Source organism: Hipposideros armiger, unplaced genomic scaffold (assembly GCF_001890085.2).
Source record: "Hipposideros armiger isolate ML-2016 unplaced genomic scaffold, ASM189008v1 scaffold_468, whole genome shotgun sequence".
Classification (NCBI taxonomy): domain Eukaryota; kingdom Metazoa; phylum Chordata; class Mammalia; order Chiroptera; family Hipposideridae; genus Hipposideros; species Hipposideros armiger.
The window spans coordinates 1,510,024-1,537,487 of record NW_017731818.1 but is presented as its reverse complement, the minus strand read 5'-3'; the positions used below and the strand labels follow the sequence as shown (position 1 = coordinate 1,537,487).

General features: G+C 36.8%; 1 protein-coding gene across 5 annotated transcripts; it reads left to right on the top strand.

Moving 5' to 3' along the window:
* The first annotated feature begins 1,515 nt into the window (after positions 1-1,515).
* TGDS (TDP-glucose 4,6-dehydratase) lies at positions 1,516-26,869 on the top strand. Of its 5 annotated transcripts, none has more exons than XM_019666371.1 (12): positions 1,516-1,630; positions 6,677-6,743; positions 7,767-7,835; positions 9,393-9,483; positions 16,753-16,895; positions 18,875-18,973; positions 19,965-20,024; positions 21,252-21,295; positions 21,880-22,045; positions 23,649-23,707; positions 24,360-24,457; positions 25,438-26,869. In XM_019666371.1, exons 2-12 carry the CDS (start codon positions 6,723-6,725, stop codon positions 25,521-25,523), a joined length of 936 nt encoding a protein of 311 aa, XP_019521916.1. In that variant the 5' UTR covers positions 1,516-1,630; positions 6,677-6,722; the 3' UTR covers positions 25,524-26,869. The 5 variants fall into 5 exon arrangements, with proteins under 5 accessions (XP_019521916.1, XP_019521913.1, XP_019521914.1 ...); XM_019666368.1 differs by lacking the exon at positions 1,516-1,630 and adding an exon at positions 4,182-4,559; XM_019666372.1 differs by lacking the exon at positions 1,516-1,630 and adding an exon at positions 4,603-4,863.
* Positions 26,870-27,464: the final 595 nt, after the last annotated feature.

The window sequence follows — 27,464 nt, the reverse complement described above, 5'->3', positions numbered from 1 at the left end:
CTCAGCTATTTTGAGAACTTCAGATTAAAAAATAAGAAATTCAGTTTCCCCTCCCTTTAACCAGTTTCTCCAATAGTTTAAACTGTTTTCCCACACCAAATAGCTTCTCATTTCTATTATCTTCTAAAAATCCTCTCTGGGACAATATGCTGATCTTGCATCTTTTAATGCTAATGACCATATGAATCAGGATCCTAACCTCATAAAGGCAAATGATTATTTGAAATACAGTAGTAGCCAAAGTAAGAGTATGTACCAAGAAAAATTTTGAGGATGCAAATACAGCAAAAGTTAGAATGAATTATAAATTCATTCATTGAAGAATTATTGATTTTTGAGGGAGACCAGAAGGTAAGAATCAAATGCAGTTCTAAGTTCAGAAGGGTCACAGAGGATACAAATTATGAAGCTCATGATCCTTAGGAAATCTACTCCTGTAGTAGAGGAGTAACAAACTGTTCTAGCAACAGTGACAACTAGATTAGATTATCAGGCTTTATTTGGTTTCCTCTCTACTGCAAGTAGGTTTTATTAAATGAGATTAAACAAACAACAAACTCAGGAAATCTACGTTCTGGGCCTTAAATGCGCACGTAATTACAGTGCCTTAGTGTATATAATCAGGCTGAGACACAAGTGAGCCAACGATGCTTCTCTGAGAGAAGTATCTCGAAAAATGCAGCGGTCCCGTCATCTGCACGTTTGTACGGAAAGGGTTGGGGAGGCGGTCCTTTAGGTGCAGAATACAATCCGTAAGCGAGGGAGGGTGCTGACAAGGATGTAGGGGGCAGCAATGGCAGGGCTGGCAATAAACGCATCCCCACGATTCCAGTGAGCTACGGTTGGGGAGGGCTGCCGGCGACGCTGGAAGTCCAGGTGAGCTGGGTGAAGTTCCGGGCTGGCGCACCGCGGGGAGGCGCGGCCCACCGGATGTGTCCACGAGCCTTCATCCCTCTCCCCGCCCCAGCACCTACCGTGGAACTGGAAGTGGCCGATGCTCTGGCCCTCAGTGTCTCGGGCCGCGGTGCTGCTGAAGCTGCCCCGCAGCGTCTTACCCTGGCTGCCCGGCGGCCACCAGCAGCAGGCGAGGGCCACTGCCAGCAGCCGCAGCCCCCCCATCCCCGCCTGCCCCCCGGCACCCACGCTGCGGACCCTAACCGCCAGCGGCTGCCAGTCCCACGTCGGCAGCAAGGGAAGGGGGAGGAAGGTGGAGGACCCGCGTCGCGGACCCGCCCCCAAGAGACTGACAGCCAATGAGGCGGGCCCCTTCGCCACGGACCAGGAACATTCACCAATCAGAGTGTGAAGTGGGCGGGACGTGCACAGTGCGAGTCCCATCATTCCCCGGCCTGTTGGCTAGTTCCCGCCTTTTTTTATGGAGAATCGGGAGGATGTTGCTTCAGGATAAGGAAAAATTATTGCCCTCGTCGTCCCAGTGAGTGGTGCCATTGCGCATGCGTGGGAGCGCCGGCACGAGCCTGTAGGGCTTCCCAGAGTCCTATGGGGTTCCGAAAAAACTAAGAAACACATGACGGAACCATTTCTGGTGAAGAAAGGAAAACCGCAAAGCCCTAGGTGCCTAAGAAGCCTATTGGACGTTTCCACTTGAATGTCTCAAAGATACTTAACTGTACGTATCCGGTTCAACGCTTGACACCTCCAACTGATTTTTTTCCTCCTAGGTTCTCTGTCTTATTGAATTATGTCATCATACCGCAGGCCAGACAGCTGGGAATTATAGCGACCCCCTATCCCTTAACAGTGCCACGTCCAGTCAGCTCTATTCAGATGTTTGTTATGGCCTCTTCCGGGCGGTGATGGTCGGAAGCAGCAGCCCTATCCTATCCAGGCCAACATGATCTCATCTTACTTGGGCTATCTCAGTTGACCTGCGTACAGTCTCAATTTTCTCCCGTTGGCTACACACAACCCATCTTTACCATAGAGCCACGGAAAGCTTTGGGAAAAGCAAATTGACTGCGTCACTTTACTATAAAGATTCTCGATTGCCTTTAATACATAGCCCAAACTCTTTAGAATATAGCTTTCAAATCTCTCAAAGCTCCATCTCTTGACTTTTTTTTTTTTTTTTTTAATCTCCATCCATACTGAGCCACTGTCAGTTCGGTCAGTTCGCTGAATACTCCAAGTCCTCCTCTTTGGGCCTGTCGCACTTGCAGTTCCCCCTAGCTGGAGTTCTTGTCTTATTCTACTACTCAACCTCCATATCACCTTCCATTTTCTACTTTTCTACCCCAAAGCTCTTTTAGAAGCCTTTCTCAAACCCCCAAGTTGGTGTTAGATGCCGCTGGAATGGGAATCCCTTACTTCTCTACCCAAGCACTTACCACAGGTATTGTACATGTCTGTTGATTTATCTGAACCCCCTACTATACTGTCAGCTCCAGTTGGTCAGAGACTGTCTGTCCCCATGGAGTAGAAGCTTAACATTATTTCATGAATAAATGCATATAAATTATTTTCACTCGACAACCACCTTTTATTACATGTAAGCATGTTCTCACAACAGACCTCACCTTTTAGGAAAAACCTTGGGGGAATACTTCCTATCATATAGCCATAATTTTCTGGCAGACCAGGAATAAACTGGAGGTATTAATTAATATTATGAGATTTTTAAAACCTACATTATACTTTAATTACAAAAGCAATTCATGCAACTTAGAAAAAATTCACAATCAAAAGTATATGAAGTATACTTTCCCTGCTTATACCTGATACCCAAAGGTAACCCTTGTTAATAGGTTAGGGTGGATCCCTTCAGACATGCATTTACAAACATATGATGGTATTTGCCAACCAAGAACAGAAATAAAATTTGTCCTGGAAGAGAATCAGAACATGGGCCTTGAATGCTGTGAGGGCTCTTTTTCTGTCTCTTCTCTCTTCTCTTTGTTATCAACTTTGTTTTTCCCTCTCACTGAAGACAGGTCTTTTGATTCCTTCATTCATTTGAATGAATATGGCCACCAGCAAGTCCAAAATTTGTAGATCGTAGCGTTCAAGAGCAACCAGACTATTCTAGAACGCCAGTCCAACTCCATATCCCAGGAAGAGGCTTCAATTGGCCTGGGGTGAGTCAGATGCCCATCCTGTGGCCTGCCTGGAGTGGGTCAAGTTGGGGAGATGGTAAAGGCGGGAGGGGAAGTCTGGTCAGATAAAACCATAAGTATCCACTACAATAAATTTGATTCTCATTTCATGTTGGTACATTCTTAAAAAGGCTACATTGTATTTAAAAAGTACAACAATTTTAGCAGACATGTATATTGTGTCCAATTTTTCATTACTACAAGCAATGTAGCATGAACATATTTGTGTTTTTCTGTAATCTATATTATATATCATGGAATTTGGGGATCGTAGGGTATTTACATTTGAATTTTGCTTATATATTACCAATTTGCCTACCAAAATGTTGTAACAAATGACACTTCTACATATACTAGGCATTCCCATTCTTTTTAGGCTCTCCCAACACAATTAGGTTAAAAAAAAACAAAACATCTACAAGATATTTATTCATGTATACAACAGTATTTACTGATGGTTTATTCTGTGCCAGGCTTGGTCCTAGGGCTTTGGGATTATATCAGGAAACAAAGTCCCTCGACCCATGGAGCAGGAGAATGAGCAAGGAATTTAACATAAATGTTGATAATTGCTATGGAGAAAAATAAAGAAGGGTAAATCGGTTTGGCACGGCTGGGTTAGAGTTTGCTATTTTAATTAGGGTGGTAAAGGAGTAGGGTGACATTCAAGCCAAGAACTGAGGTAAACTAGGCAGACATCTGGGGAATAAGCATCCAGGCCCAAGGGAAGTAGCATGCCAGGCCAGTTTCAAGGAAGAGCAAGGACAGTGGCTGGGGTAGATTGAGCAAGAGGGAGAATAGTAGGAAAAGGTCTAAGGGTAAGATCTAGGGGACATGTTTACGAGGGTTGTAAGCAGCTTGTGCTATCTGTAATAACAATAACAGCAACAGCAAAAGGTCATTTTGAAATTAATTGTGACCTCCCATCTCTATACTTTGCAAGAGAGCTCCCCAGGAATTCTAGCTCAACTGGTGCATAATCTGTGGAGATCGCTGCAGTATAAGAATAAAAAGAAAGTAATCGTGGACAACTCCGACCATCTGTCTATCCAAGTAAAGCCTAATTCATGCTGGTGACACTTGCCATGGAAAACGTTCCGGACCCTACTTTCCCAGACACACCTATTCGCCCCTAGCGAGCCAGGCGTTGGCTGAGAAGAGCAGTGCCTGAGCCTGCGCAGCCGAGGAACCCGCCCAGCCCGCCAATGGGCGGGGATAAGTCGGCTACGCTCGGGAAGCCGCTTCGGCCTGCCCCAGTGAACGTGTCGGGAGAGGGGTGCGTCGCAAAAAGTCGCGGTGGAACTTGCCTACGGTATACAGGCTTGTCGCTTTACGGTTCCAGGCACTGCTGAGCTGGGAGATGTCGGCTGCGGGCCTTGTGGAGCCCTTGGGTCCTCCCAGCAGCTTTGCGAAGCGGGTACTGGTGACCGGGGGTGCTGGTTTCATGTAGGTAACAGCGTCGCTGGCCGAGTAGTGGCTCCCCAGAAACCCCAACCTTTTCCTGCGGCTCTGCTTGCCCTTGGTAACCTGGGACCAGCCTTGGTTGTCTAATAGGGGAGGGTCTTAATGCACGACCGGAATCATCTTACCTTCTACCTGCTCCTTCCTCGGCCTGCGAAGACCTAGATCCTTTGAAACTGCGACTTCTTTAAAACGCCTTCCTCCCAAAGCAAAAGTGCTGTGGTACTATCCGCCCTGCTGTCTCGCCAGAGATGCGCCTGTCACCCTTCTGATTGTGCCCACAATTGCAGTAAGCTTCTCACCGGCTGCCGGAACCCCCTCCCCACCACGATACAAAGGCCTTGTACATCTATCTAGGCAGCAAAAAACGATTTTTGGAATATGACAAGGCATTTATTTAGTCAGCTGACTTAAAAACCCTGTTGGTACTAAACTTTTGAGGCCTCTTTTCCCTTTTACACGTACCACATTCATTCATCAAAGTACACTTCCACGGTACGTGCTCAAGGCCACGACTCGCCCCCTCCCCCCTCTACCCTAGCCCTTGTTCCCGTCTTTTGCCTAGACTACTACTGTAGCCTCCTGATTGGTCAAACTGCTTGCACTCTTGTTCCCCAGACAGAAGTCAGTATTAAGTAAAAGGGCTTAGAGTTTTACTCCAGTGGTTCTTGTCAGACTTCGAATAAAACCCAAACATTTTACTGTATCTTGAAGACCCTCAAGTGCCCAAGCATTACTTTTCCAATCTGTTCTCCTGCCGTTCTAGCCCTTGCTTTTTCTGTGCCTGCCACACTTAACCCTCTTGCAGTTCCTGGAACACAGGCTCCTCCCTCCTGTCTTCAGGCCTTTGCACTTACTTCCCCTGTGCTTAGGAGCTCTTTTCATCACTCAATTCAGATGTTTACTTAGACATCACCTCAGAGGGGTCTTACCTATCTAAAATAGCTCCTCTCCCTACTAACAACTTATCACTACCTAAAATTATTTTGTGTTATTGTGGTTAGCTGCTTACTGCCAGCATCCCCACTTTAGAACGTAAATTGAATGTAGGTAGAGACTGTTGTTTACTCAGCATCTGGAAGACTGTCTGACTCATTTTATAAATGTCTTTAGTAATTGTTGAGTTGATAAATGCATGAGTACAAAGAAGAATCTCTCCCAATGTCTAATGGAAGAAGAGGAACATGGGACCCCTCCCCCCACCCCCTATCCCCTTATCACATTAAGTCACCTCTTCTGATCTGACAGTGAGTGACTTGGAGGGTGGGTACCAGGCAGGCAAGGTTCATTTAATGAGCATTAGCACAAAAAGATGGTACTGGTGTGAGATTGCTAGTCCAGAAAGGGCAGTCCTTGGAAATGCTGTGAAAGGGCTCAAATACAAACTCTTGAGTTCATAATTTGGTCAAAGGCTGCTTTTGTTCCTGGGAGCCCAGTGTGTTTGTGTATATGGTAAAATCTGGTGGATCATTTCACTGAGGTATGCCTCTGGTTCCACTTAAGGGTCCTCGGAAACCCATCCAATTCAGGATGGTTTCAGCTGTTTGTTATTAGCCTTGGAAACCTAGGTTTAGTCTAGGACACCCCTGCCCCCCCCCACCCCCAATTTACACCATCAAATTCTTGTACCAAGAGAACAATTGCAGTAGGGTTATTATGAACATAAACAACTCCTATGCTCATACTAAATTAATTTTTACATAATTATACTTGTCTCTGAAAAGGCACATTATAGTTTCAGTCCATTTGCACTGACCACCACTCATTGTATATTTATCATCCTGCTTTATTTCCACACTCAAAGCATGTATGGACAGCATCATTTGGTTAAATTAATTTTTTCTTATATTCAGGACCTGTCAATTTTCTCTTCTCCATAGTGTAAAGGGAGTGTAAAGCTTTGTATATCAATACAGTTGAGAGAGTTCGTGAAAAGTGTGGTGTGTGTATATTCAGTGTAGTTATATTATTCCTCTTCTCTTCAAAAATGTGAAGGTATCTTTGACTGGTTTCCTAATACTTGACAACTTAGGGTAACATTAAAGAGTTTGGGAAAGTTAAATTTTCTACTAACAAGCTATACTTTTTTAAATTTTTTATAGTGCATCACATGTGATTGTCTCTTTAGTAGAAGATTATCCAAACTATATGATCATAAATCTAGACAAGGTAAGTTTTAAAAAATGAGCTGCATGCACTGAAACTTATTTATATTTTTAAAAAGTGTTAGAATCCTGCCCTGCGGATATTTTAGTTTTTATATAATTTTAGCAAGTTAGGGGCCTGTATAGTCATGTGTTCATGCCATATTTAATTGTACATAAAATCTTTTGAAACTTTTTTGTTTATTGTGCTACCCCATAAAGTAAAGGTTTTAAGGGCAGTATTTTTATATAAAAAAAAATCTTCACCCTAACTTTATTTAGTATTATCTTGTGAACATTACCCTTTTTTGGAGTCAGGATACTCTGATTATTTGGTTTTATTATTTTATAACTACTACCTCATGGAAAATTATATATTTTTAAAATAAAAATGCAATTAAATTAATTTAGTTTCGAGAATTTTTTTGTAATAATTGGAGTCTCTAGAATCTCAAAGCCATGACTGGTAATCACTGATATTTTGACTTTAAACACATGATGCAATCAGTTACCTTCATTTCATAAAATGTAATAGTAAAAATGTATAGTCAAAGAATAACCCATAAGTCTTATGAATTTTTACCTGCCTTACCATCGTGGGCAGTAATTATTCCCCCATCTTATACTGATTTATCAACAGCTAACTCAGGAAAAAATGTAATGAGCTAAAATATGTATAATACCGGTGTAATTGTTTTCAATCACTAATTCCTTTTCAGTAAGGAATGGTAAACTTTTCTAGCCACCAAGGGCTGGAGACAAATTGAGGCAGGAAAATTTTTGAAAGGAGAGGTTTATAAAATGTGATTTTTTTTTTTGTATTTTGAAAAGGTAACAAGCTTACATGTTTTTTGCTTGTTTTTTTTTTACTTTTAAGATAACAGAAACTTCTAAAAACACAAAGAGTGAACACTTTAAGAAGACATGTTTTTATATTACAATAAGAGCATCTGTAGTCTTTAAAATAAATTGATATCTTATAGGAAAGACTATTAATCTTACTCTTTGTGTTGAACCTTTACCCTCACTCCACCTTACTTATTTTAAGCTGGATTACTGTGCAAGCTTGAAGAATCTTGAAACCATTTCGAGCAAACAAAACTACAAATTCATACAGGTATGAAAGTTTCTTATAATTATATAATTATTATACTGTACCGCTTTAGTTATTCAGACATATCTTCCTACTTTACAAACTTGTGAAATATGGATTTGGAAAGCATGCTAATTAAAGATCTTTTAGTTTCCAGTAGTACCACACGCTGTAGAGAATACTGCTTTTATGTTGATACCATATATAAAGTTACATGTGATGTTTGTTGCCTTGGCAGATCTATGAGTAGCTGATTGAACTTACATGGTTTGTGAGTTTTAGGTCGTCATTATCTTTCTTAATAAGGCCTTGCTGAGATTTATTTATTTTTATTTTTTATTTTTATTTTTTTTAGCTGAGCCATCCTGCCACCTGTTGGCAGCTAGGCTCAGGCCAGGAATCGAACCAGTGACCCTGTTGCCCAGAGCTCGCACTCTTGAGCGAGCGCTTAAACAGCTGAGCCACTCAGCCAGCCAAAAGACTTGCTGGGATTTAAAATATTGGTATAAAAAGTGGGGTGTTACTCAGGCCAGCAATAGCCAAAAAGGCCACCATACAGCCCATGGGGTAGTCTTCTTTCATGAAAGTTGATTGTTTGGCTCTGGAAGATCGATTCTTACTAACCACTCTTTGAAGAGTTTAAAGTATAAACCAGAGAGCTAGATGATTCATTTGCAAATAAATTTTTTTTAATTTTTTTTTATTAGTTTCAGGTGTACAAAACAGTTCAATAGTTATACTTTTTACCTCTCACAAAGTGACAACCCCTTCCCCAATCCACCATCCCGCTCCTCTCTCCCCTGCAAACGGAAATTTTAATATCAAATGCAACTGTTTGTTTTACAATTTGTGGTTTTTTAAAAAGTAATTCTAGAAACTCTCTTTTTAACCACAAATCTCAAAGAATATACTAAGCAAACATTTCTTAATTCTCTTCCATATGAAAGTGTTTCCTTCTGTCACCAAAGTATTGTTGAGAATACATATTTTTAGAACTAACTATACATATAACATCAAAAGTACTCATAAGTTTACTTAGTGGTGATTAAATATGTTTTTCAAAATGTCATTCCAGTTCTTGTACTTACTTTAAATATATTTCAGTAATGGTTATCTCAAACGTTTAAAAATACGTTTAACATTTTTCCTGTTAACATAGTGACCTTAGATTGGCAAGAATGTCATTTTTTTTCTTCCAGTTTTTGTAAGTCCTTTATAGTATGTATTCTGGATTCAAGCCTTTTGCCACTACCTTTTTTTCAATGTGTGGTTTGCCTTTTCACTTTCTTAATGATATATTTTGATCTTAGTAGTAGCTGGTGCTCAATAAAACACTGTTTTAGACATTTATTTGTAAAAAAACTATATTGAATTGGATATCATATTCTAGGATGCTAGAGAAATTCATCATTACCGTATTTACCTGACCCTTTGGTCGAGTTTTCAAGATATTCTCTATTAAACTTGAGGGGGGGGAGATTAATTCTTTTCTTCTTATCATTTTGTTGTTGTTCACACAGTAAAATGGTTTTTATGGATGGGGATACTGAAACAGCTTTTTCATGCTTGCTTTTGATATAGGGTGACATATGTGATTCTCACTTTGTGAAACTGCTTTTTGAAACAGAGAAAATAGATATAGTACTCCATTTTGCTGCACAAACGCATGTAGGTAAGCATTGTTTTATGTTACAGTTACGATAGGCAAAGTTTTGTTTCCAGTGGCTGACTAGCCTGAATCAAAGTCCAGTAATGGGGCTGAATAAGTTGGTACTTAATATATGTCTTTGAAAGAGCATATACCAAGGTAAAACAAACCTGGGGTCACTCTGTTGTCAAGATACTTGCCCTTTTTGGGTCACTTTTATTCGGTAGGTTGAAATGTAACCTTGAATGTTGTTTTAAAACTTTGAGTTTAACCAAATTCAGGATAGTGATTTCTGATTTCTTCTGGGGAGATGAACCTTTAAAATGTGTTTTTTATGTTGTTTTTCTTAAGCTGACTCTTGGCTACGAGGTTGAACATTATATTATTATCTATACTGTTTTGTCCGTATGATAATTTGTCTAACATTTTATATTGTGAAATATAACATATATTCAGAAGAATTTAGAAGTGAAGTTAAATGAATACTGATATAGTGAATGCCCATGTAACCATCACGTAAACAAAAGATAAAATGTTGCTGAACACTGTTTAGTTTAGTAGTATTACTATTGCCTTAACCTGATTCTGAAGTTACAGTTTCCCTTGGCTTTCTCTACAGTTTTACTGTCTATATATAGTATTTATTCAAAAACAGTAGGTTAGTTTTACCTGTTTTTAAATTTTATAAAAATGAATATATAAAATAACATGTAGGGTTTTTGGTGTTGCTTTTCATCCATATAGATCTATCTATGTAGTTGGGTAGAGGTGTAATTTGTTCACTGTGACATACAATATTCCATTCTACGTGTATACCACAATTTGTGCCTCAGTTTTACTCTTGTGGACATTTGGACTGTTTACACTCTAGGCAATTGTGAACAAATGGTCCATAGAAGCATACATTTTTCTCAGTATATTACTAGAATCATAAGATTTGCACACTTCAACATTGAGATAATGTCCAACTATTTTCTAAAATAGTTGTACCAATTTCCACTCCTCTAGGAGTGTCAGAGACCTGTTGCTCCAGATTTCACCAAAGCTTAGTTTTCTCAGACTTTTCCATTTTTGTCAGCCTGAGTAGTGTGTAGCGGTTTCTCATTGTGGTTTTGATTTGATTTCTCTGATTACTGTTGAAGCTGTGTACCTTTTATGTATATATTGGCAATTTAGATTTCTTCTTTTGTAACATGCTATTGAAATCTTTTGCTCTTTTTAAAATTGGGTTATTTACTTGTCTTCTCATTGATTTGTAGCAGTTTTGTATATAAATTCTGGATACTTTGTTATGTGTGTTACAAATATCTTCTTCCACTCTGTGGCTTATCTTTTCATGTTTTTTCTAGTTTGTTTTGATGAACAGACCTTAATTTTTATGTAGTTGAATTTATATATCTTTTCCTTTATGTTATGGTTAATATGTTATGTTATATCTTTATGTTTGGGTCTTAAGAAGTTTTCTCTTGTCCCAAGGTCATGAAGATAATCTGTATTATCTTTGAAAAGCTTTATAGTTTTATCTTTCACATTTAGATTTGTAATCCATCTGAAATTGATTTTTATGTACAGTATGAGATAGGAGTCCAATTTCTGATCTGGAGTTAGATGCACTACAAGGTATCTGATAGGAGTCCAATTTCTTTTTTTTCTATTTGTATACCAGTTGGATCTCTACCATTTATGGAAAAGTTCACCAGTTTCCACTGCCCTGTCATATATCAAGTATCCTTATATGAGTATCTGCTTGTTGAATCTTCATTTGTCTATTTGTCTCTACCTGTGCTGATTATGCTGATTACAGAATTTATGGATTAATTATAGTGCCTTGATATCTGGTAGAGCAAATCCTTCTACTTGGTTGATGATAAAATAGCTGTATACTCCTTCTAGCAATTATGAATTGCTTATCAACCTTTGCTGTTGTCAATATTTCATAGTTTTATTTTATTTTCCCCTGATTACTAATGAGGTTAATTAAAAACCTTTGCACTTGTTTATTGGACTATCCTCCCCCTTTTCTTATTGGTATGTCTTCTTTGGAAAGTTTCTGTTTACGTCTCTTTACCATTTTCCAGTGGGTTGTCATTTTTATCCTTACAGTTTTTGTAAGTTCTTTATATATTCTGGGTTCAAACCTTTTGCCACTACCTTTTTTCAATCTGTGGTTTGCCCTTTCACTTTTTTTCTTGGGGAAGTGGGGGTGAGGGGATGAAGAATAAAATCTTTATTGGCCCCACGTTAAATTATATACATAAACTCCACTCCCCTACATACTGGACAGCTTAATGTTCCTTATGTTTCATTTCTTCAAATACATCTTAAGTTGCTTATTTACACAATAGAAACAATGTCCAATGTCAAAAAAACATACTTCTCTAGTTTAAAACTATTGGAATTAGTCTCAGAAGAGCTCACTTAACTGAACTTGATATTAGATCTTTCTCAGATTATTCTGTGACATCTCCCAATTTTGCATGATGCTTGCAATACCCGTAAGCTGTCAATCAGTTCTTCTGGTCTTTATTTAAGGTGTGATGAAGAAAGAAGATGGAAGTGGATTGAGATAAAAAGGATAGTTTTGTATATGTTCATGTAGTGACACATTCAACACATAAGTGTGAAAGAGGAGGAAGTACCTCTGCAACAAACTGTCTCTGCTCTGGGTTATTAGCTCACCCCAGGGGCCTTGACTTTCTCATCTCTATGACAGACTCATCCTAGAATCTTTCTGGTTCTTTTTTCACTCCAATGTTCTAAAATTTGGTTTTAATTTAAGATGCACAACCTGAAATGCCTTTTCCCTTTCTGAATGGTGTCTTTTATTCAATTGAGGTTCTTCATTTAAATGAGGTACAGGTTATCAACCTTTTCCTTTAGGATTAGTACTCTTTCCTACCTCCAAGATCATGGAAACATTCTCTATTACTCTATTCATAAAAGTTATAGTTTTGCCTTTTACATTCAGATTTCTTCCCCATATCAATGTCAGTTTGACTCAATACCATTTATTGAAATACTCAGCCTTTCCCCCTGCCACCTTTGTTGTAGATGAGTGCCCATTCATGCATGGTTCTATTTCTGGGCTCCTGTTCTGTGCCATTGGTTTTGGTCTATCCTTACGCCATTACCACACTGTCTTAATTACTGTGACTTTATAATAATTCTTGATACAAGCAAAGCAAACCCACCTTTTTGTTGTCCCAGAAAATTATCTTTGACTTTGTTGATCTTTTCTATTGTGTGCTTGTTTTCTACATAATGAATTTCTACTCTTAAAACTTTATTATTTCATTATTTCTAGTTCAAGATTTTTTTCTCTATCTTCTTGTGATAATATTTAGCTTATTTTCAGCTTTTCTCTAATATGTACATTTTAGACTACAAATTTACTTTTAAATACCACTTTACCTGAATCCCACAAGTTTCAAGTGCATTACTTTATTTTTTTCAGGAATTGATTTCTTTTTTCAATCCATGGGTTACTTAAAAGTGTATATCTTATTTTCCAAATATATATGAATTTTTTGGTTACCTTTTTATTATTTCTAGCTTAATTGTATTGGTTTGATGACATGCTGTATGATTTCAGCTCTTTGGGCTGAAACTTGCTTTTTGGCTTAATGTATGGTCAATTTCTGTAAATATTCCATGTGTATTGTAAAGAATGTGTACTCTGCAAAAGTTGGGTACATTACTTTTTACACATCCATTAGGTTAAAGTAAGTTGGTTAGTAATTGTGTTCTTCAAATCTCCTGTGTATTTCTGGTGAATTGAACCTTAGGAAGTGATCTTTCTTCCTTGATGATGTGGGCTGCATTCAAGTCCATTTTGTTTGGCATTAATATAGTTGTGTCACCTTTTGGTTATTCTTTTTATGATATGTCTTTTTACATAGTTTTACTTCTAGCCTCTCTCTGGCTTTATGGTTTAGCTGTGTGTCTTATAAACAACTGGTGTTTGGATTTTTAAAAATTTTTTTATCCAGTCTGACCATCCTTAATATATTTACCGTAAGTATTGAGTTCGTTGATATATTTGGATTTATTTCTACCATCTTACTATGTTCTTCCTATTTTTTCTCACCTGTTCTGTTTCTTAAAAAAAAAAAGGTTTTTAAAATCCTTTCTTGCCTTTTTAAAAAATTCTTTTTAAAAGCACCCCTGCTGGCTTTTTTAAGGGCTTGACTAAGGAACTTTTCTGATTCCATTTTTCTCCCTCTACTAGTTTGGAAGCTATATTTTCTGCTTATATTCTTTCGGTGGTTACCCTAGAAATTATAACATGCATATTTAGCTTATCAGAGTCTAAAGACCACAAAACATTTGCCCGCTTCCCAATAATTTCAAGGTCTTAGACATTTAACTCCACTTCTCTATTCCCAACTCTTTTTATGTAGAATAGAAGTCTATCTTGTTGTTTTTTTCAATTCCACTAGAAATCATTATTTCTATTTTATATAGTCAATATTAATTTGTATTAAGGGTTTGCAAAAATGATGCTACTCTAATTATGTTACACATTCTTCATTTATTAGCTGGAATCCCTAATAAAAGCAAATTTTCCTTACAAATTATTGGGTTACCCTGAAATTGAATTGAAACAGAAAAGTAAGGTAAAATGCTTGATGCCTTTTGTTTACTTACTAGGTTTTATTATAATGAATTGGTCTTCTAGCATCCCTTTTCTTCTTTTTTTTTTAGTATTATTATGAATTCATAGATTTTTTTACACATTTTATTTTTGTTAATCCATTGTAGTTATTATTATTTATGTTCAGATTGACCCACCATTGGCCATTGAGAGCCTCTTCTAGTTGTTTCTTAAGTCCTTTGTGACACAGCCTTAGTAGTCTTTGATAGTCATCTCATTCTCTGGTGTGGCAGGAGGCTCATCTTCAATTTTTCTTCCCTTGATAGGGAATCAGCCCCTTCTCTACAGAAACCTAGCTCTTTTGGTGGCAAATGCTATTTACATTACAAGTGCTTGTTGCCTCTGATTGGACATATTTTCTAGGCTTTTTCAGTGGACAGAAGTAGGGACTCTGTATTTATTTGTCTATTTATTTAAGATTAAATATATTATGAGTTTATATTGAGATGTCCAATTTATATTCACAGTTTTTTTAAACCTCATTGACCTTAACATTTGTATCTTTTTTCCCTTACCCTAGAAACCTTGGCACTCGATAGCACCATCATATTTACTCATTTACTTTATCCCACAACACACACAGTAGTGTACGAATAATAATACCAACATTATCTCTGGCAATTTTTTAACTGAAAATTCTTTTAAGAATTGCAGGGGAGTGGGGGGCTGTTCTTAATTAAGTAGTTTCCCACTGGGTATATGGTCAAATTATTTTGTTTTAAAAATAACTTGAAATAATTCTTCTCTGCATGGTTATATGACCAAGTAAATACACAGACAGACTCATCGGTCTCCTTTTGCTTTTGATTTTTAGAATTGCTTTTCTTCTTTGTATTTTTTTTTCAATTATGTAAAATATGTACATAGGTCTAAAGTTAAATTTACCAAACAAGGTATATTGAGAAAAGTCTAGTTTTTATCTCTGTTCTTTCCACTGTGTTCTCCTTTTCCCTCTATAGATAACTTTAAATGTTTTATTTTACAGTTTGTCTTTCCTTTTTAAAAAAGATGCATAATCTACTGCCCTTTTCAGAGAAATGGTAGCCTACCATACATATCTTTCTCCATCTTTTTATATAATACGGTATACCTTCGGAGATCATTCTATAACAGAACGTAGAGATAGTCCTGTTTCTTTTTATTTCCATTGGTGTGGATGTACGATAAATGGACTTATTTCCTACATTTTGCTATTTTAAATAGTGCTGTAGTGGATAGCTGTGTACGTGTCTTTTTGAATATTTGGCATTTGCTGTTGGGAAAGATTTCTATTGTAGAAGTAGGATCGCAGGGCATATAAGTTTGCTCGGGCGGCCATAACAAAATACACAGACTGGGGGCTTCAACAACAGGCATTTATTTCTCAGTTTTGGAGGCAAAAAGTCCAAGATTAATGTGCCAGCGTGGTAGGCCTTTTGCTCAGGCCTCTCTCCTTGGAGATGACCACTTTCTCATTATGACCTTACATGACCTCTGTGTGTCCCTAGTTTCTCTTTTTGTGTCTAAATTTCCCCTTCTTTTAAGGACACCAATCATATTGGGTTAGGGCCAACCCTAATGGCCTTATTTTAACTTAATCACCTATTTAAAGGCCCTGTCTGCAAATATAGCCACATTCTGAGCTACTGGGGGTTGGGCTCCAACATGAATTTTGAGGGAACACAATTCAGCCCCATAACACTGGGTTAAAGGGTAAAAGCATATGTAATTTGCCTAGATATTGGGAAATTTTCTTCCTTAGGAGTTGTAAACATTTTGTATTTTCACTCCCAATGTATAAAGTATCTTTTTCTTCATAGACTCACCAATAGAATGTATTGTCATTTTTTTTAACTTTTTCCAATCTGATAAGTAAGAAGTGGTATCTATGAGTTTCTAATCTGTATTTCCCTTATGATCGTGTTGAGCATCTTAAGCTTAAGGACGTTTTTATTTCTTGTCTAAACTGTTTATGTCTCCTGCCCATTTTACTATAGGGTTGTTCCTTTTTATTTTTTATAATTTCTTTATATGTTGACTATATTAACCGTTTGTTTCTGATTTTTTTTTTCAAATATTTTCCCCAGTTTGTCATTTGCCTTTTTACTTTGTATTTTTTTCTGTTTTTTTTAACCATGTAAGAACTTTTATGTAGTCAAATTTATCAATTTCTTTTCTTTTGCTTCTGTATTGTGAGCCATAGTTAGGAAAGTTCCCCTCATTCCAAGATTGTATAGAATTGATTCTTTAAAGTGAATTTGTCTTAAAATAATTTAACCAGCACTTATTGTTGTTTTCAGCAATAACAGATTAAGCTGAAAAGCCTACCCCTCTATTAGCAGAAACTGGAAGTTTCAAAAAAATTTTAAATTTAAGAACATTTTAAATTTAGATGTTTCATTTATTTTTTCCTTCATGGAATGAAAAGTGTTTCCTAAAATTTAACACTGATAGTTTTTTAGATCCTAAGAATTTACATGGACTATGTAATTTAGGCTTAAAAAAACCATAAATAGAAATGTGTTTTTATGTTATTTTAAAAACTATTGCTGCTGTGAATGAAGAGACGTGAATAGAGCTTTTCTGAATCCTGAGTCTACCCTTAGGTATTTGTTTTGTCCCTTGGGTGGAATCATTTTAGCTTTTTCTCATTTTTTTAGATCTTTCATTTGTACGAGCCTTTGAATTTACGTATGTTAATGTTTATGGCACTCACGTTTTGGTAAGTGCCGCTCATGAAGCCAGAGTGGAGAAATTTATTTACGTTAGCACAGATGAAGTATATGGAGGCAGTCTTGATAAGGTAAGCTTAAAAAAAATGAATATTTCACCTACTTACCATGGAGCACATAGCAAACCTGTCTTGTTAAAACCTACTCTGGGCTTTTTTCATCCTCTGATTATATACACTTGGGGGACTCTCCAAAATGTTATTCCATTGTATCTTCTGTTCAAATAAAATAATGCCAACCCAAATGGCAGCAGCAACCTAGTCTCAGTACAGATTTACATTTAATTTGACTGACAGTATTTTGTGAGAGCAGCAGATCTAGTCTTTTTGTCCCCACCTTACATGCATGATGAATGACAGTCCCATGGGACAAAGCATATGTTAAGTTAGGCTGCAGCATACTGCCCACTCACCTTTCTTTCCCACTCATGAAAGAATATTGGAGTGTCAGGGAGCAAGTGTGGCATCCTAGAAATTGGAATCTGTTCTCCTTTTCTAATCATTTGTAAATATGATATATTCTATGCAAAAAGATGGCTCCTTGTTCCAGCCTGTATTTTTCATAGTCAGTGTTTGCAGTAACCTTATTTGTTTTATTTACTGTTTTATTTTTACCAAACCACATACATAGTGTAAAAAATCAAGTAGTAGTTTGAAAACAACTTACATGGAGAAAAAGCAGACCCTGATCACTTTTCAATCCACAATTCCACCTCAGAGAAGCAACCATTTTCAATTCTCTGTGCAGTTTTTATGAGGTTAACTTATTTCTTCTTGTACCCTTGTCCCCTACTGTGTCAGACATGACATAGCCAGAGTGATTTTAAAAACATAAGTGAGGCCTACAGACCCAGAAGCAAAGGATGCGCAACAGAGCTCACACTTTGGGGAATATCTCTCCGCCACATGTGATCAAGAAATTGCAACCAACAAAAACATACTAGAGAGAAAACTTAAAAGTGTAATGTGGAAAGTCAACTGATCAGAGAAGATCTTTAGTTCTTTGGAAGAAGATGGAAAAAAGAAACTTCTTTACAAAATGGTATCAATTCCTCAGGCAGGCCTGGTTTATTGAAAATGAAGAGCAGGAATACATTAAAACTGAGAAAGGAGAAAGGTGGTCCCTGGTCAGCAGTGAGCTCCTATCCTAGCCACAGTCCATCCTCCGATGTTCCTGCCTTGTATAAAACAGTAATAGTTAAAGGTGTGAATGAAGCAGCCGTCATTGGTGTTCTTACTAAGAGAAACAGTGCACACCATCAACAGATCAAAGCCGCACATCTCCAGGAAAAAGACAAGCCTCCGGATGAAGCTCTGAAGAAAGCCCTACAGGTCACCGCAAGGACGTCCCTTCAGCTCTACTGAAAACTTTAGCCCGGTTGGATGCTCGTGAACTTTGTGCTGCCTTGACTTACATGAAGTGAAAATAGAAATACAGAATGCATATGGAAAAATTAGGAACTTCAAGAAAATTTCAGAAATAACGATAAAAATAACAAAGTCTCTGTTTTGAGCTTCACAGACGTAATTTAGGTGAACAGTATACAATGGGAACTTTGTTTGATAAAATAGAAATTTCACATATTCTCCCCCCCCACCTCCCTGCAAAAAGTAAAAAACCAAAAAAAAACAACCCAAAAACAACAACGAGATCATGACATTATTCTTCGCAAAACCTGTTATGTCTTGACAGTGGCCTTCAGGGTTCCACATGTTCTGGCCTCCCTCTAACTCGTCAGCCTCACCTGCCATTTCTCTTCCCTCTCACAAAGCTTCTTGTAGCTCCTTTGAACACACTTCTCTCTCTGGTCCTTTGCACCTGCTGTTCCTCTCTGCCTCCTGCCTTCAAGAGTTGTTGTAAACTTTAAAGAAGTTACTACATATAAAGTGCTTAGAAAAACTCTAGGCACATACAATAGTTGGGGTTCAATAAATGTTTCGTTTTTTAAATGTGGTGATTACGATTTTAGGTTTATAATATGTTTTCTGACTTTTCTACTTAGAAAGTATGTATAATACTTATTTTTTTTAATTTATCTTTTCAAAATTAGGAATTTGATGAATCTTCACCCAAACAGCCTACAAATCCTTATGCTTCATCTAAGGCAGCTGCTGAGTGTTTTGTACAGTCTTACTGGGAACGATATAAAGTAAGAACTGATTTAAAAAAACTCTCCAGTCATTTGTATTTGGACTTAAAACTCTAAGTTAGCATTAGCAACATTTCATTTTTCGAGTAAAGGACATAGATTGAGAATAGTTATATATTAAGGAATTAAAAAAGCTGATTTCTTATAGTGTGTGGACTAAGTAAGGCCTACTTCTTGCTCAGTTCATCATTTAAAGGAATGCTTTATATGTATATTTTTTCCTACTTTAGTAACAGATAAAGTGTTATAGCTATAGTGAGAGGCCCTGTTGGAATATCCTGGTTTCCAGGAACCCTCTGAGTGAAGGAAGACAGGGAGGGCAGATTCCCTTATTGGCTGCACGGCCCTCTCCGCATGAGTCACCACTCTTGGCTCTCATGAATGGGAGGTAGATTTCCCCAGGTGGCCCGGACAGTGTCAGTGTGGGAGCCTTACCCAATCTGAATCAACTCGAATCCCTTAGCATTGGCTTTCCACTGGTCTTCTTTTGGAGTTATTAGGGACTGGGTCAGAAAGGCCAGCCAGAGAATGACTTATGATTCTCTTGACTTATGTGTTCCAGTAGCATTGGACCTTTTCTCTTTCATTACGTCTTTTTATTTGTAAGGATTGGTACAATAGAGTAAGCTAACTTGAAGTTTAACATCTAACCAAACCCAGAGTCCTAGAGGTGCTCTCTGAAATAATCAGGGGAAATTTCCTTATTTTTCTTCTATTAAGCCTACAAACCTGCCTTCATCTATATTTATCCTCCCCTTATCCCAATAACGAAAAAAATTCCTCTTCTTCCTTATGGGGCCTCTGCCTTTATCTGAATCTCATCGTCCCCTGTCTTTTCAGGAACTTTACATTAGAAAAAAATCCCTTCTCTTCTTTTCTTAAGGTGTGTGGAATTACTTAGCTAGAAGTGCTCATATTTTAAAACTGCTTATCTTGAGATAAGCATTATTATTGGCCCTTTCCATTACCTTAATATCGAATACTCTTTAAGTTTCCAGTTGTCATCACAAGAAGCAGTAATGTGTATGGACCACATCAATACCCAGAAAAGGTACATTTTACTTCTGAATTTATAGTACGCTTTAGTGATTGTAACTTATTATTTAAAGAAATCTCTCTTCAGTTATTTGTCCAAAATTTAAGTTGTAATTATACAAAATTTGTAAATGCTATATTGGCCACGTGCAACTCTCATCAGGTTTAGAGACTTGAGCTTAAGTCTCAACCTGATAATTCACCAGCTGGCATGACCTTAGCCCTTTGAGCATCATCTTTAAATTGAGGAGTAATGACAATATTAGAAAGGATTTTGAAGGACCCAGTGAGACGATATATGTGAAGATGCCTTGTACTTTGCAGGATCCTCAAGCATTATAGAGCACTCCCTTCACTGTCACACTGCAGTTTAGACTCCTGGTTTGCAGTCAGACCGATATGCCAGGGTATACAGAAATGTAAAAGCTAGTTAGAGAGCGACGCAGAAAGCTTGCATAGAAATCTGTCTTACAGTCAGCTGGCTTATGGTTCCTCAGCTCCTCTTTATTGTTGTAGATCTGATTGTCTTCCAGAAAGTAATACAGGTAGTGAATAAAGAAATGCACTTAAGAGGCTGAAAATGCCTCTGTGGCTGGTTCTGTACCACTAAGCCCAGTTTTAAGTCACTATTGCTCTCTCGCTCTCTGCCTAAATTTAGAAACTGGGTTTTTTACTTCCCAGCTAGTTGCATTAATGTATTCACCCAACAGAAAGGGCCATATCGTGATCTGCTGGTATTAATGTCTACTTTGCTTAATTTTTGGAATATCTTTAGCAGGTTTATTATAAATTTAGTAATTTATTTCACCCTGTTTAACAAATTTTCTTTGAATCCAGTGGCACTGGAATTTGCTTTTTATCAATTTCACCAGCACTTACTGGGTAGGTGCTATATGTAAAGCAATAAGTAAGGTAAAATTCCTGTCCATATAAAATCAGCACAAAGGTAAGATTTGTAATGAAAGCAAATTGTTCACGAAGACTTTTCTGAATTTTCCTATGGTTTAACTGTTTTATTTTCATATTTTTCTAGCAGATAACTTGTTTTGTGAAATAGGAAGATATCTTAGAGTTCTTTTACTTATCAAAGTTCTAATAGGTTTCTTCTTGAAATCCTAGTAACTGGAATATATCCATAGGTATAATTCTTAACAATAATAATGTTTTAATATCATGATGAGTTCAGGTTCATATTAATGAGCAGATTTCCAAAGTCTGAAACGATATTTAAATATTCTTTTAGGTTATTCCAAAATTTATATCTCTACTACAGCACAACAGGAAATGGTATGTTATTATTTACCTTCATACCCATATGTTTTTCTGGTATGTTGATAATATTTGGTGATAGCCTTCCTTGAAAGTCGTAAAGTCTTAGAGTTGGAGGCCATAGAATTGAATGTCTCAACAAATTTAAAGAATTTCTAGTATAATCAATGTAATAGTTTTTAAAGTAATTATAATCTATTTCATCTTTATAATTTGCTTACTAATTTTAATTCTTAAATGATTTATTCTAAAACTTTGAGTTATAGCATAAAATTTATATAACTACTTTTTCAGAGGATTTATTTAATTCATAGAACTATAGATATTTCTTCAAAATGAATTTAAGGCATAAAATCGATGAATTAAGTATTCCTCAGGGGTCACTTATATGTTTATCACATTCCATCTGAGGACCCTCAGGAGGTTTGGAGATCACTCAGGAACTGTGGATGAAATTTAGAAAAGTCATGAGAACTTGTATTTCCAGTAAAGATTTCTATGGTTGCCATGGGAATTGGCTTCCCTGGTGTTGTACCCAGTTCTTGCCTTGGGATAACTTACTTTTTTACATTTTATGATTCCCTTTTCTTTAATCTTTTTAGCTGCATTCATGGATCAGGGCTTCAAACAAGAAATTTTCTTTATGCTACTGATGTAGTGGAAGCATTTCTCACTGTCCTCAAAAAGGGGAAACCAGGTGAAATTTATAACATTGGAACCAATTTTGAAATGTCAGTTCTCCAGCTTGCCAAAGAACTAATACATCTGGTATGTATATGTTGTGAAAGGATACTATTTTCAAAATTATCACTAAATTAGTGACAGTAATCACTAATTTATTTATTTTTTTAGCTGAGCCATCCTGCCACCTGTTGGCAGCTCAGCGGCAGCTCAGCTTGGGCGGGACTCGAACCACTGTTTCTCAGAGCTCGCACTCTAGAACGAGCTCTTAACCAACTGAGCCACTCAGCCGGCCCAGTAATCACTAATTTAGTCAAAGTTAACAATTTACAGTTTAGTCAATTAAAGTGAATGAGTAATAAGTAAAATTCATAATTATGTATACCATATATATGCTACAATATGTCACTTGAAATTATATCACTCATTTAACAGCTTTTAAGGAAAAAAAATTCTAATACATTAAAGGAACATACACAATAAAAGACATACCTCAATTTCAGAAATATAAAGTGTGTCCTAGAATCAAGGAACAATGATATATAAATAATCATAGTTATGAGTGTATGTATATATTAGTGAACATCAATTATACATTTCAGGATTTAGTAGAAAGGGAGACTGAGCGTGTGGAAAAAACACTTTTGTTTTCCTTTACATTACTCTAAGAATACTCTGTACTCCAAATGTGTGGGTTTTCCACACCAAGCAATCCTGACACCAGCTGGGTGTCCTACAGTTTAACTCAATTCTGATATTATCTACCTGGAGATAGCATCAGATCCCACAGGCTAAGGGATCAGTGCCACAGACCACCCTCACTTCACATACCAATTTTAAGACCTGCTTGTCACCTGTGCTTCTGACCAACCAGCTATAAATCAGATAATTTGCTAGAGTGGCCCACAGAACTCAGGAAAACGGTTTACTTTCTGGACTACCAGTTTATTACACAGGCTGTAACTCAGGAACAGCCAGATGGAGGAGATGCACAGGGCAGGGTATGAGGGGTGTGGAGTGTGTGTGCCCCTCGGGGCGTGCCATTCTCCCAGCACCTCCGTATGTTCAGCAGAAGTTCTCCAAACCATGTCCTCTTGGGTTTTTATGGAGACTTCATTAAGTAGGTATGATTGATTAACTCATTGGCCATTGGTGATTAGTTCCACCTCCAGCGCCTCTCTCCCCTCACCAGCTCTGAGGGGTGGGGGTCGAGTTCCATCCCTCTAATCACATGGTTAGTTCTCCTGTCAACCAGCCCAGATTTTTAGGGGCTTTCCAAAATCTCTTGTTAACATCAACTCTGGCATGGTTGAAAGGGACTTATTACATATAGCAAAAGACACCTTTGTCTCTGATCACTTAAGAAATTCCAAGGATTTTAGGAGCTCTGTGTCAGGAACAGGGATGATGACCAAATATATAGTTCTTATTACACATCACAATGTCACACTGAGTAATAACCAAAAGCCAAAAAAGTTATTTTCTACCACAGTATACAACATGTATTTTTTTTTAGTAGAATTTGGGTTATATAGTATAGAATGTGTTACTAAAATGCTGCTCATTTTAGCTGTCTCTCCCACTTTGAAGAGGCTATTTGTCTTATCCTTTGAATCAGCTATTGAATACCATTGTTATTCTCTGGTCTCATTTTATAATTTGACTCAAAAAGCCTTCTCCGTTTTGACAGATCAAAGAGACCAATTCAGAATCTGAAATGGAAAACTGGGTTGATTATGTTAATGATAGGTGAGTAACAAGTTAAAGCATTGGGGAAACATTGTAAAATCTTAGGTACTTATAAAATTATAAAATATACGGGCTTAACCAGAAACTTGTTTGTTAGTTTTGAGTTTTCTGCTAAAATATTTTTTCCTAATTATAAATTTCATAAGAATAAAGTGTAGCATTATTACTTACTAGCTGTGTGACTTAAAGAAAGTTATTGCCCCTTTCCAAGGCTGAGGTATCCTTGAGTGTGAAATAGGGAATGTAATATCTTGCTTTTAAAATGTGTTGTATGGTTTAATTATAATGTATGAAAGTACCCAATGCAGGGTGTGGAACACAAGAGTCTTAATACGTTTATGTGTATTTATTTATTCATTCATTAAACATTTAGGTGTGATGCACTACATTCCTATCTAGACTGCGGCTGTAATAAGGAAAGGATAAACCACAGAGAGGGTTAGGCATCTGGGATTATAGATGGGATTATAGATGATTTTTTAAAAACATACACTTTATTTTACACATTTTCTATAATCATGTCATCAAGGAGAATTTTTTAAAGAAAAATTTGAATTGTGATAAAGATGACTGGACACACATTTTTTTCTTAGTATTTAAATCTGTAAATATGTATCCACAATGTCATTTTAAATCTGTTCTGTTTTCCAAGACCTACCAATGATATGAGATATCCAATGAAGTCAGAAAAAATACATGGTTTAGGATGGAGACCTAAAGTGCCTTGGAAAGAAGGAATAAAGAAAACAAGTATGTTATGTTGTGAATTAGTCATTTGGGAGGGGGTTCAGAAAAATTTAAAGAAAAAATTTATTTTCAGAACACTACAAATTCAGCAGAATAGTGTGATGAATCATTTTTACTTTTCAAATTGTTACATTTAATATAGTTGTAGTAATAGTAATATATTTCCTAAGCATCTTGAATTTCATAGACTAACTTTTGATCAGTCTTCCTATATCTTATTAGTATTTATCAGATCCCTATTTCATTTATTCTGAGGTGCACATTTTTTTACTTTTTTCATATCCTTGAAAGGTATGTATTTTACAATCACTAGTATCTTAAAATTATTATTGCAGCTGTTTTATTTTTTAGTGGTATGTTAAATAATAATCCATCTTAAGATTAGTGGCATCTTAGATATGATGAAATATAGACAGTTTCAGCCTCTGAGTGTCTTGAGTCTTTTTATATTGAAACAAACAAGTAGAAAGCAAATTGACTATGTACAGAAATATTTATTAAAATAAGTGTATATAAAGTCTGTGTATATGTTAAAGTTCTATTTAGAAATGTACTTATGAGAAAAAATATACCAAAACATAGAAAAAAAGTCCTGATTCAGAGCTTAAAATACAAAATACTAAAGTTGAATTTTGAGAAGATAAACTATCTTTGAAATTGCAAATAGAATCATTTCATATATTAACAGAAGGAAACTCATCTCATCTCACTATGCCTATAAATGCAGTATTGCTACATTTACATGAATAAAATATTGCACTTATTTTCTATAACTTTAAAACCACTGTAAATGAGTCACCTTCCTTTCCCCCTAAACTCCTTAAAATCAGAATGTCTTAAACACTTACACTAGCAATTTCAAAATTGAAACACTTTTGAAGTTAGAAAGAAAAAGTAGCTGATTTTTAAATCTGAATTAAAATTTAGTTAACTGGTGTTTAGTGCTTTATTTTTTATTTTTTTCTTTTGTTTTTTCCTATCAGTTGAATGGTATAGAGAGAATTTTCACAACTGGAAGAATGTGGAGAAAGCATTAGAACCCTTTCCAGTACAGCCACCGTTTGTATAGTCAGGACAGTTTTTGGAAAAAGAAGAAAATTATCCTACCTCGACAACTGATATGTAATCAAGGGACCAAATGAAGGGACCAATTTTCATTCGGAATTAGATTTGTGACTTTTTGTACAAAATTCAAATGCAATATGCCTCAATCTTTAGAAGAGTTTTAGTATGAGCATAGGATTTAACTTTCAAAATTCTTTCAAAAAACTTTTCTCCTGACAATTAGGAACCAGTAGAGATAGAAAGACTCTTCCATAGGAGTGGACTGGGAGGGGCGATCTCCTGGTTCTCAGAACAAGGACAGTAGCAGCTCTGGGCAGCCTACAGCTCTGCTGCATTGAGCTCAGTCAGCTTCCCACCTTTCCCATCTCCCAGAAGGTCTCTAAGTTTTCAGTTTTAGTCAATATAGGATAAGCCTATGCCCTCGTTCTATGAAGGTATGGTATTGTGCTACAATTGCTTTAAAAATGGAACAAAGTCGAAGCACTTTTTAACTTTTGATAATTTTGTAAAACTGATTAAGTTAAATGTTTTTTAAAGAAGGACATAGTTTTTGTATTTTCATAATCAGTCATTTAACTATGTATAACCTTGTATCAGAAAAATGTCATCATGTATTTACTGTTTAAAGTGATTTTATTTATAAAATTATCGGTATTTTAATGTATTTAATATAGAGCATCGCTTTTTTTAGTAATGTAGATTTTTATTTCACTGTAGAAAAACATTTAAAATACTTGATTATGTATTTTGACTTTAAGATAATTTGAAAAAGTAACTGATTGGATACTGCGTTCAGAAAGGGGGGAGAGTCAAAGGTGATGCCCAGCTTTCTGGCGACAGTGCATGACTGATGGCTCGTTCTCTCTGTGAAGTGGGAAGCAAGGTCAGTGACTCAGAGGTGGCTGAGGGCGGGATAGGAATAGAGTGAGGATCTTGGGGCTGTGGAGATTGGGAAAAGAGTAAGCAGATCCAAAATTAGAGGATGTGCCAAACAGGAGTGAAGCACAAACTGAAGTTGAACACTAACTTCAGAATTCTGAGATGTGTAGAAATAGTTAGATTGAGCTAGAATAGGACACAGTACGAATCAGGAGGGACAGAAGGGCCAGAGCGTGAGATTAGCTGCAGCGTTGCTCCATGGGTCTTAGTTGTGTAGCGAGAAAATGCGTCTTGGAGGTAGCCTGTAGCTCTAGAGAAAATGGAGACAGGGAGCAGGCATAAGGGAGGGAGGTGAGCGCTCAGGGAGGCTAGGAAGTTACAGGCAGAAAATGGGACCAACTGAGAGCAAATGATCTTCGGTGGAATTTGGTCATTGAAGGTAGATGACAAAATAAAAGCACTGTGTCATTTCTTCTGTGTCATTTGTTCTTGCATATATTTTTGTGTCTACTTTTATATCCAATTTTAATATACTGTATGATTTACCTATATTGTTAGTCTGATCTCAGGAGATGACCTTAACGGGCATTCAGAACATACGGGAAACCAGTTTATTTAAAAAAACAACAAAAACCCTTATGCAAAAAAATGTCAAAAAAATTAATGCTCTACATCATATGTCATCAGGGAAATGTAAATTAGAACAGCAATGAGATACCAATACACACCTATTAGAAAGGCCAAAATCTGCAACACTGACACCAGCAAATGCTAAAAAGAATGTAGAGCAACAGGAATTCATATGCATTGCTGGTGGGAATGCAAAATTCCCACCACTTTAGAAGACAGTGTGGCAATTTTTCACAAAGCTAAACATACCATACAATCCAGCAATCACATGCTTTGGTATTTACCCAAAGGAGTTGAAACTTATGTCCACACAAAAACCTGCACAAAGATATTTATAGCAGCTTTATTCATAATGGCCAAAATTGGAAGCAACCAAGATGTCCTTCAGTAGGTGAATGGATAAATAAACTGGTACATCCAGACACTAGAGTACTTA

Coding starts and splice junctions, on each gene's coding strand:
- TGDS (XM_019666368.1), top strand. CDS start 4,474: ATGTCGGCTGCGGGCCTTGTGGAGCCCTTGGGTCCTCCCAGCAGCTTT. Junction 6,744..7,766: donor TGATCATAAATCTAGACAAG/GTAAGTTTTAAA, acceptor ACTTATTTTAAG/CTGGATTACTGTGCAAGCTT. Junction 18,974..19,964: donor CTTACTGGGAACGATATAAA/GTAAGAACTGAT, acceptor ATACTCTTTAAG/TTTCCAGTTGTCATCACAAG.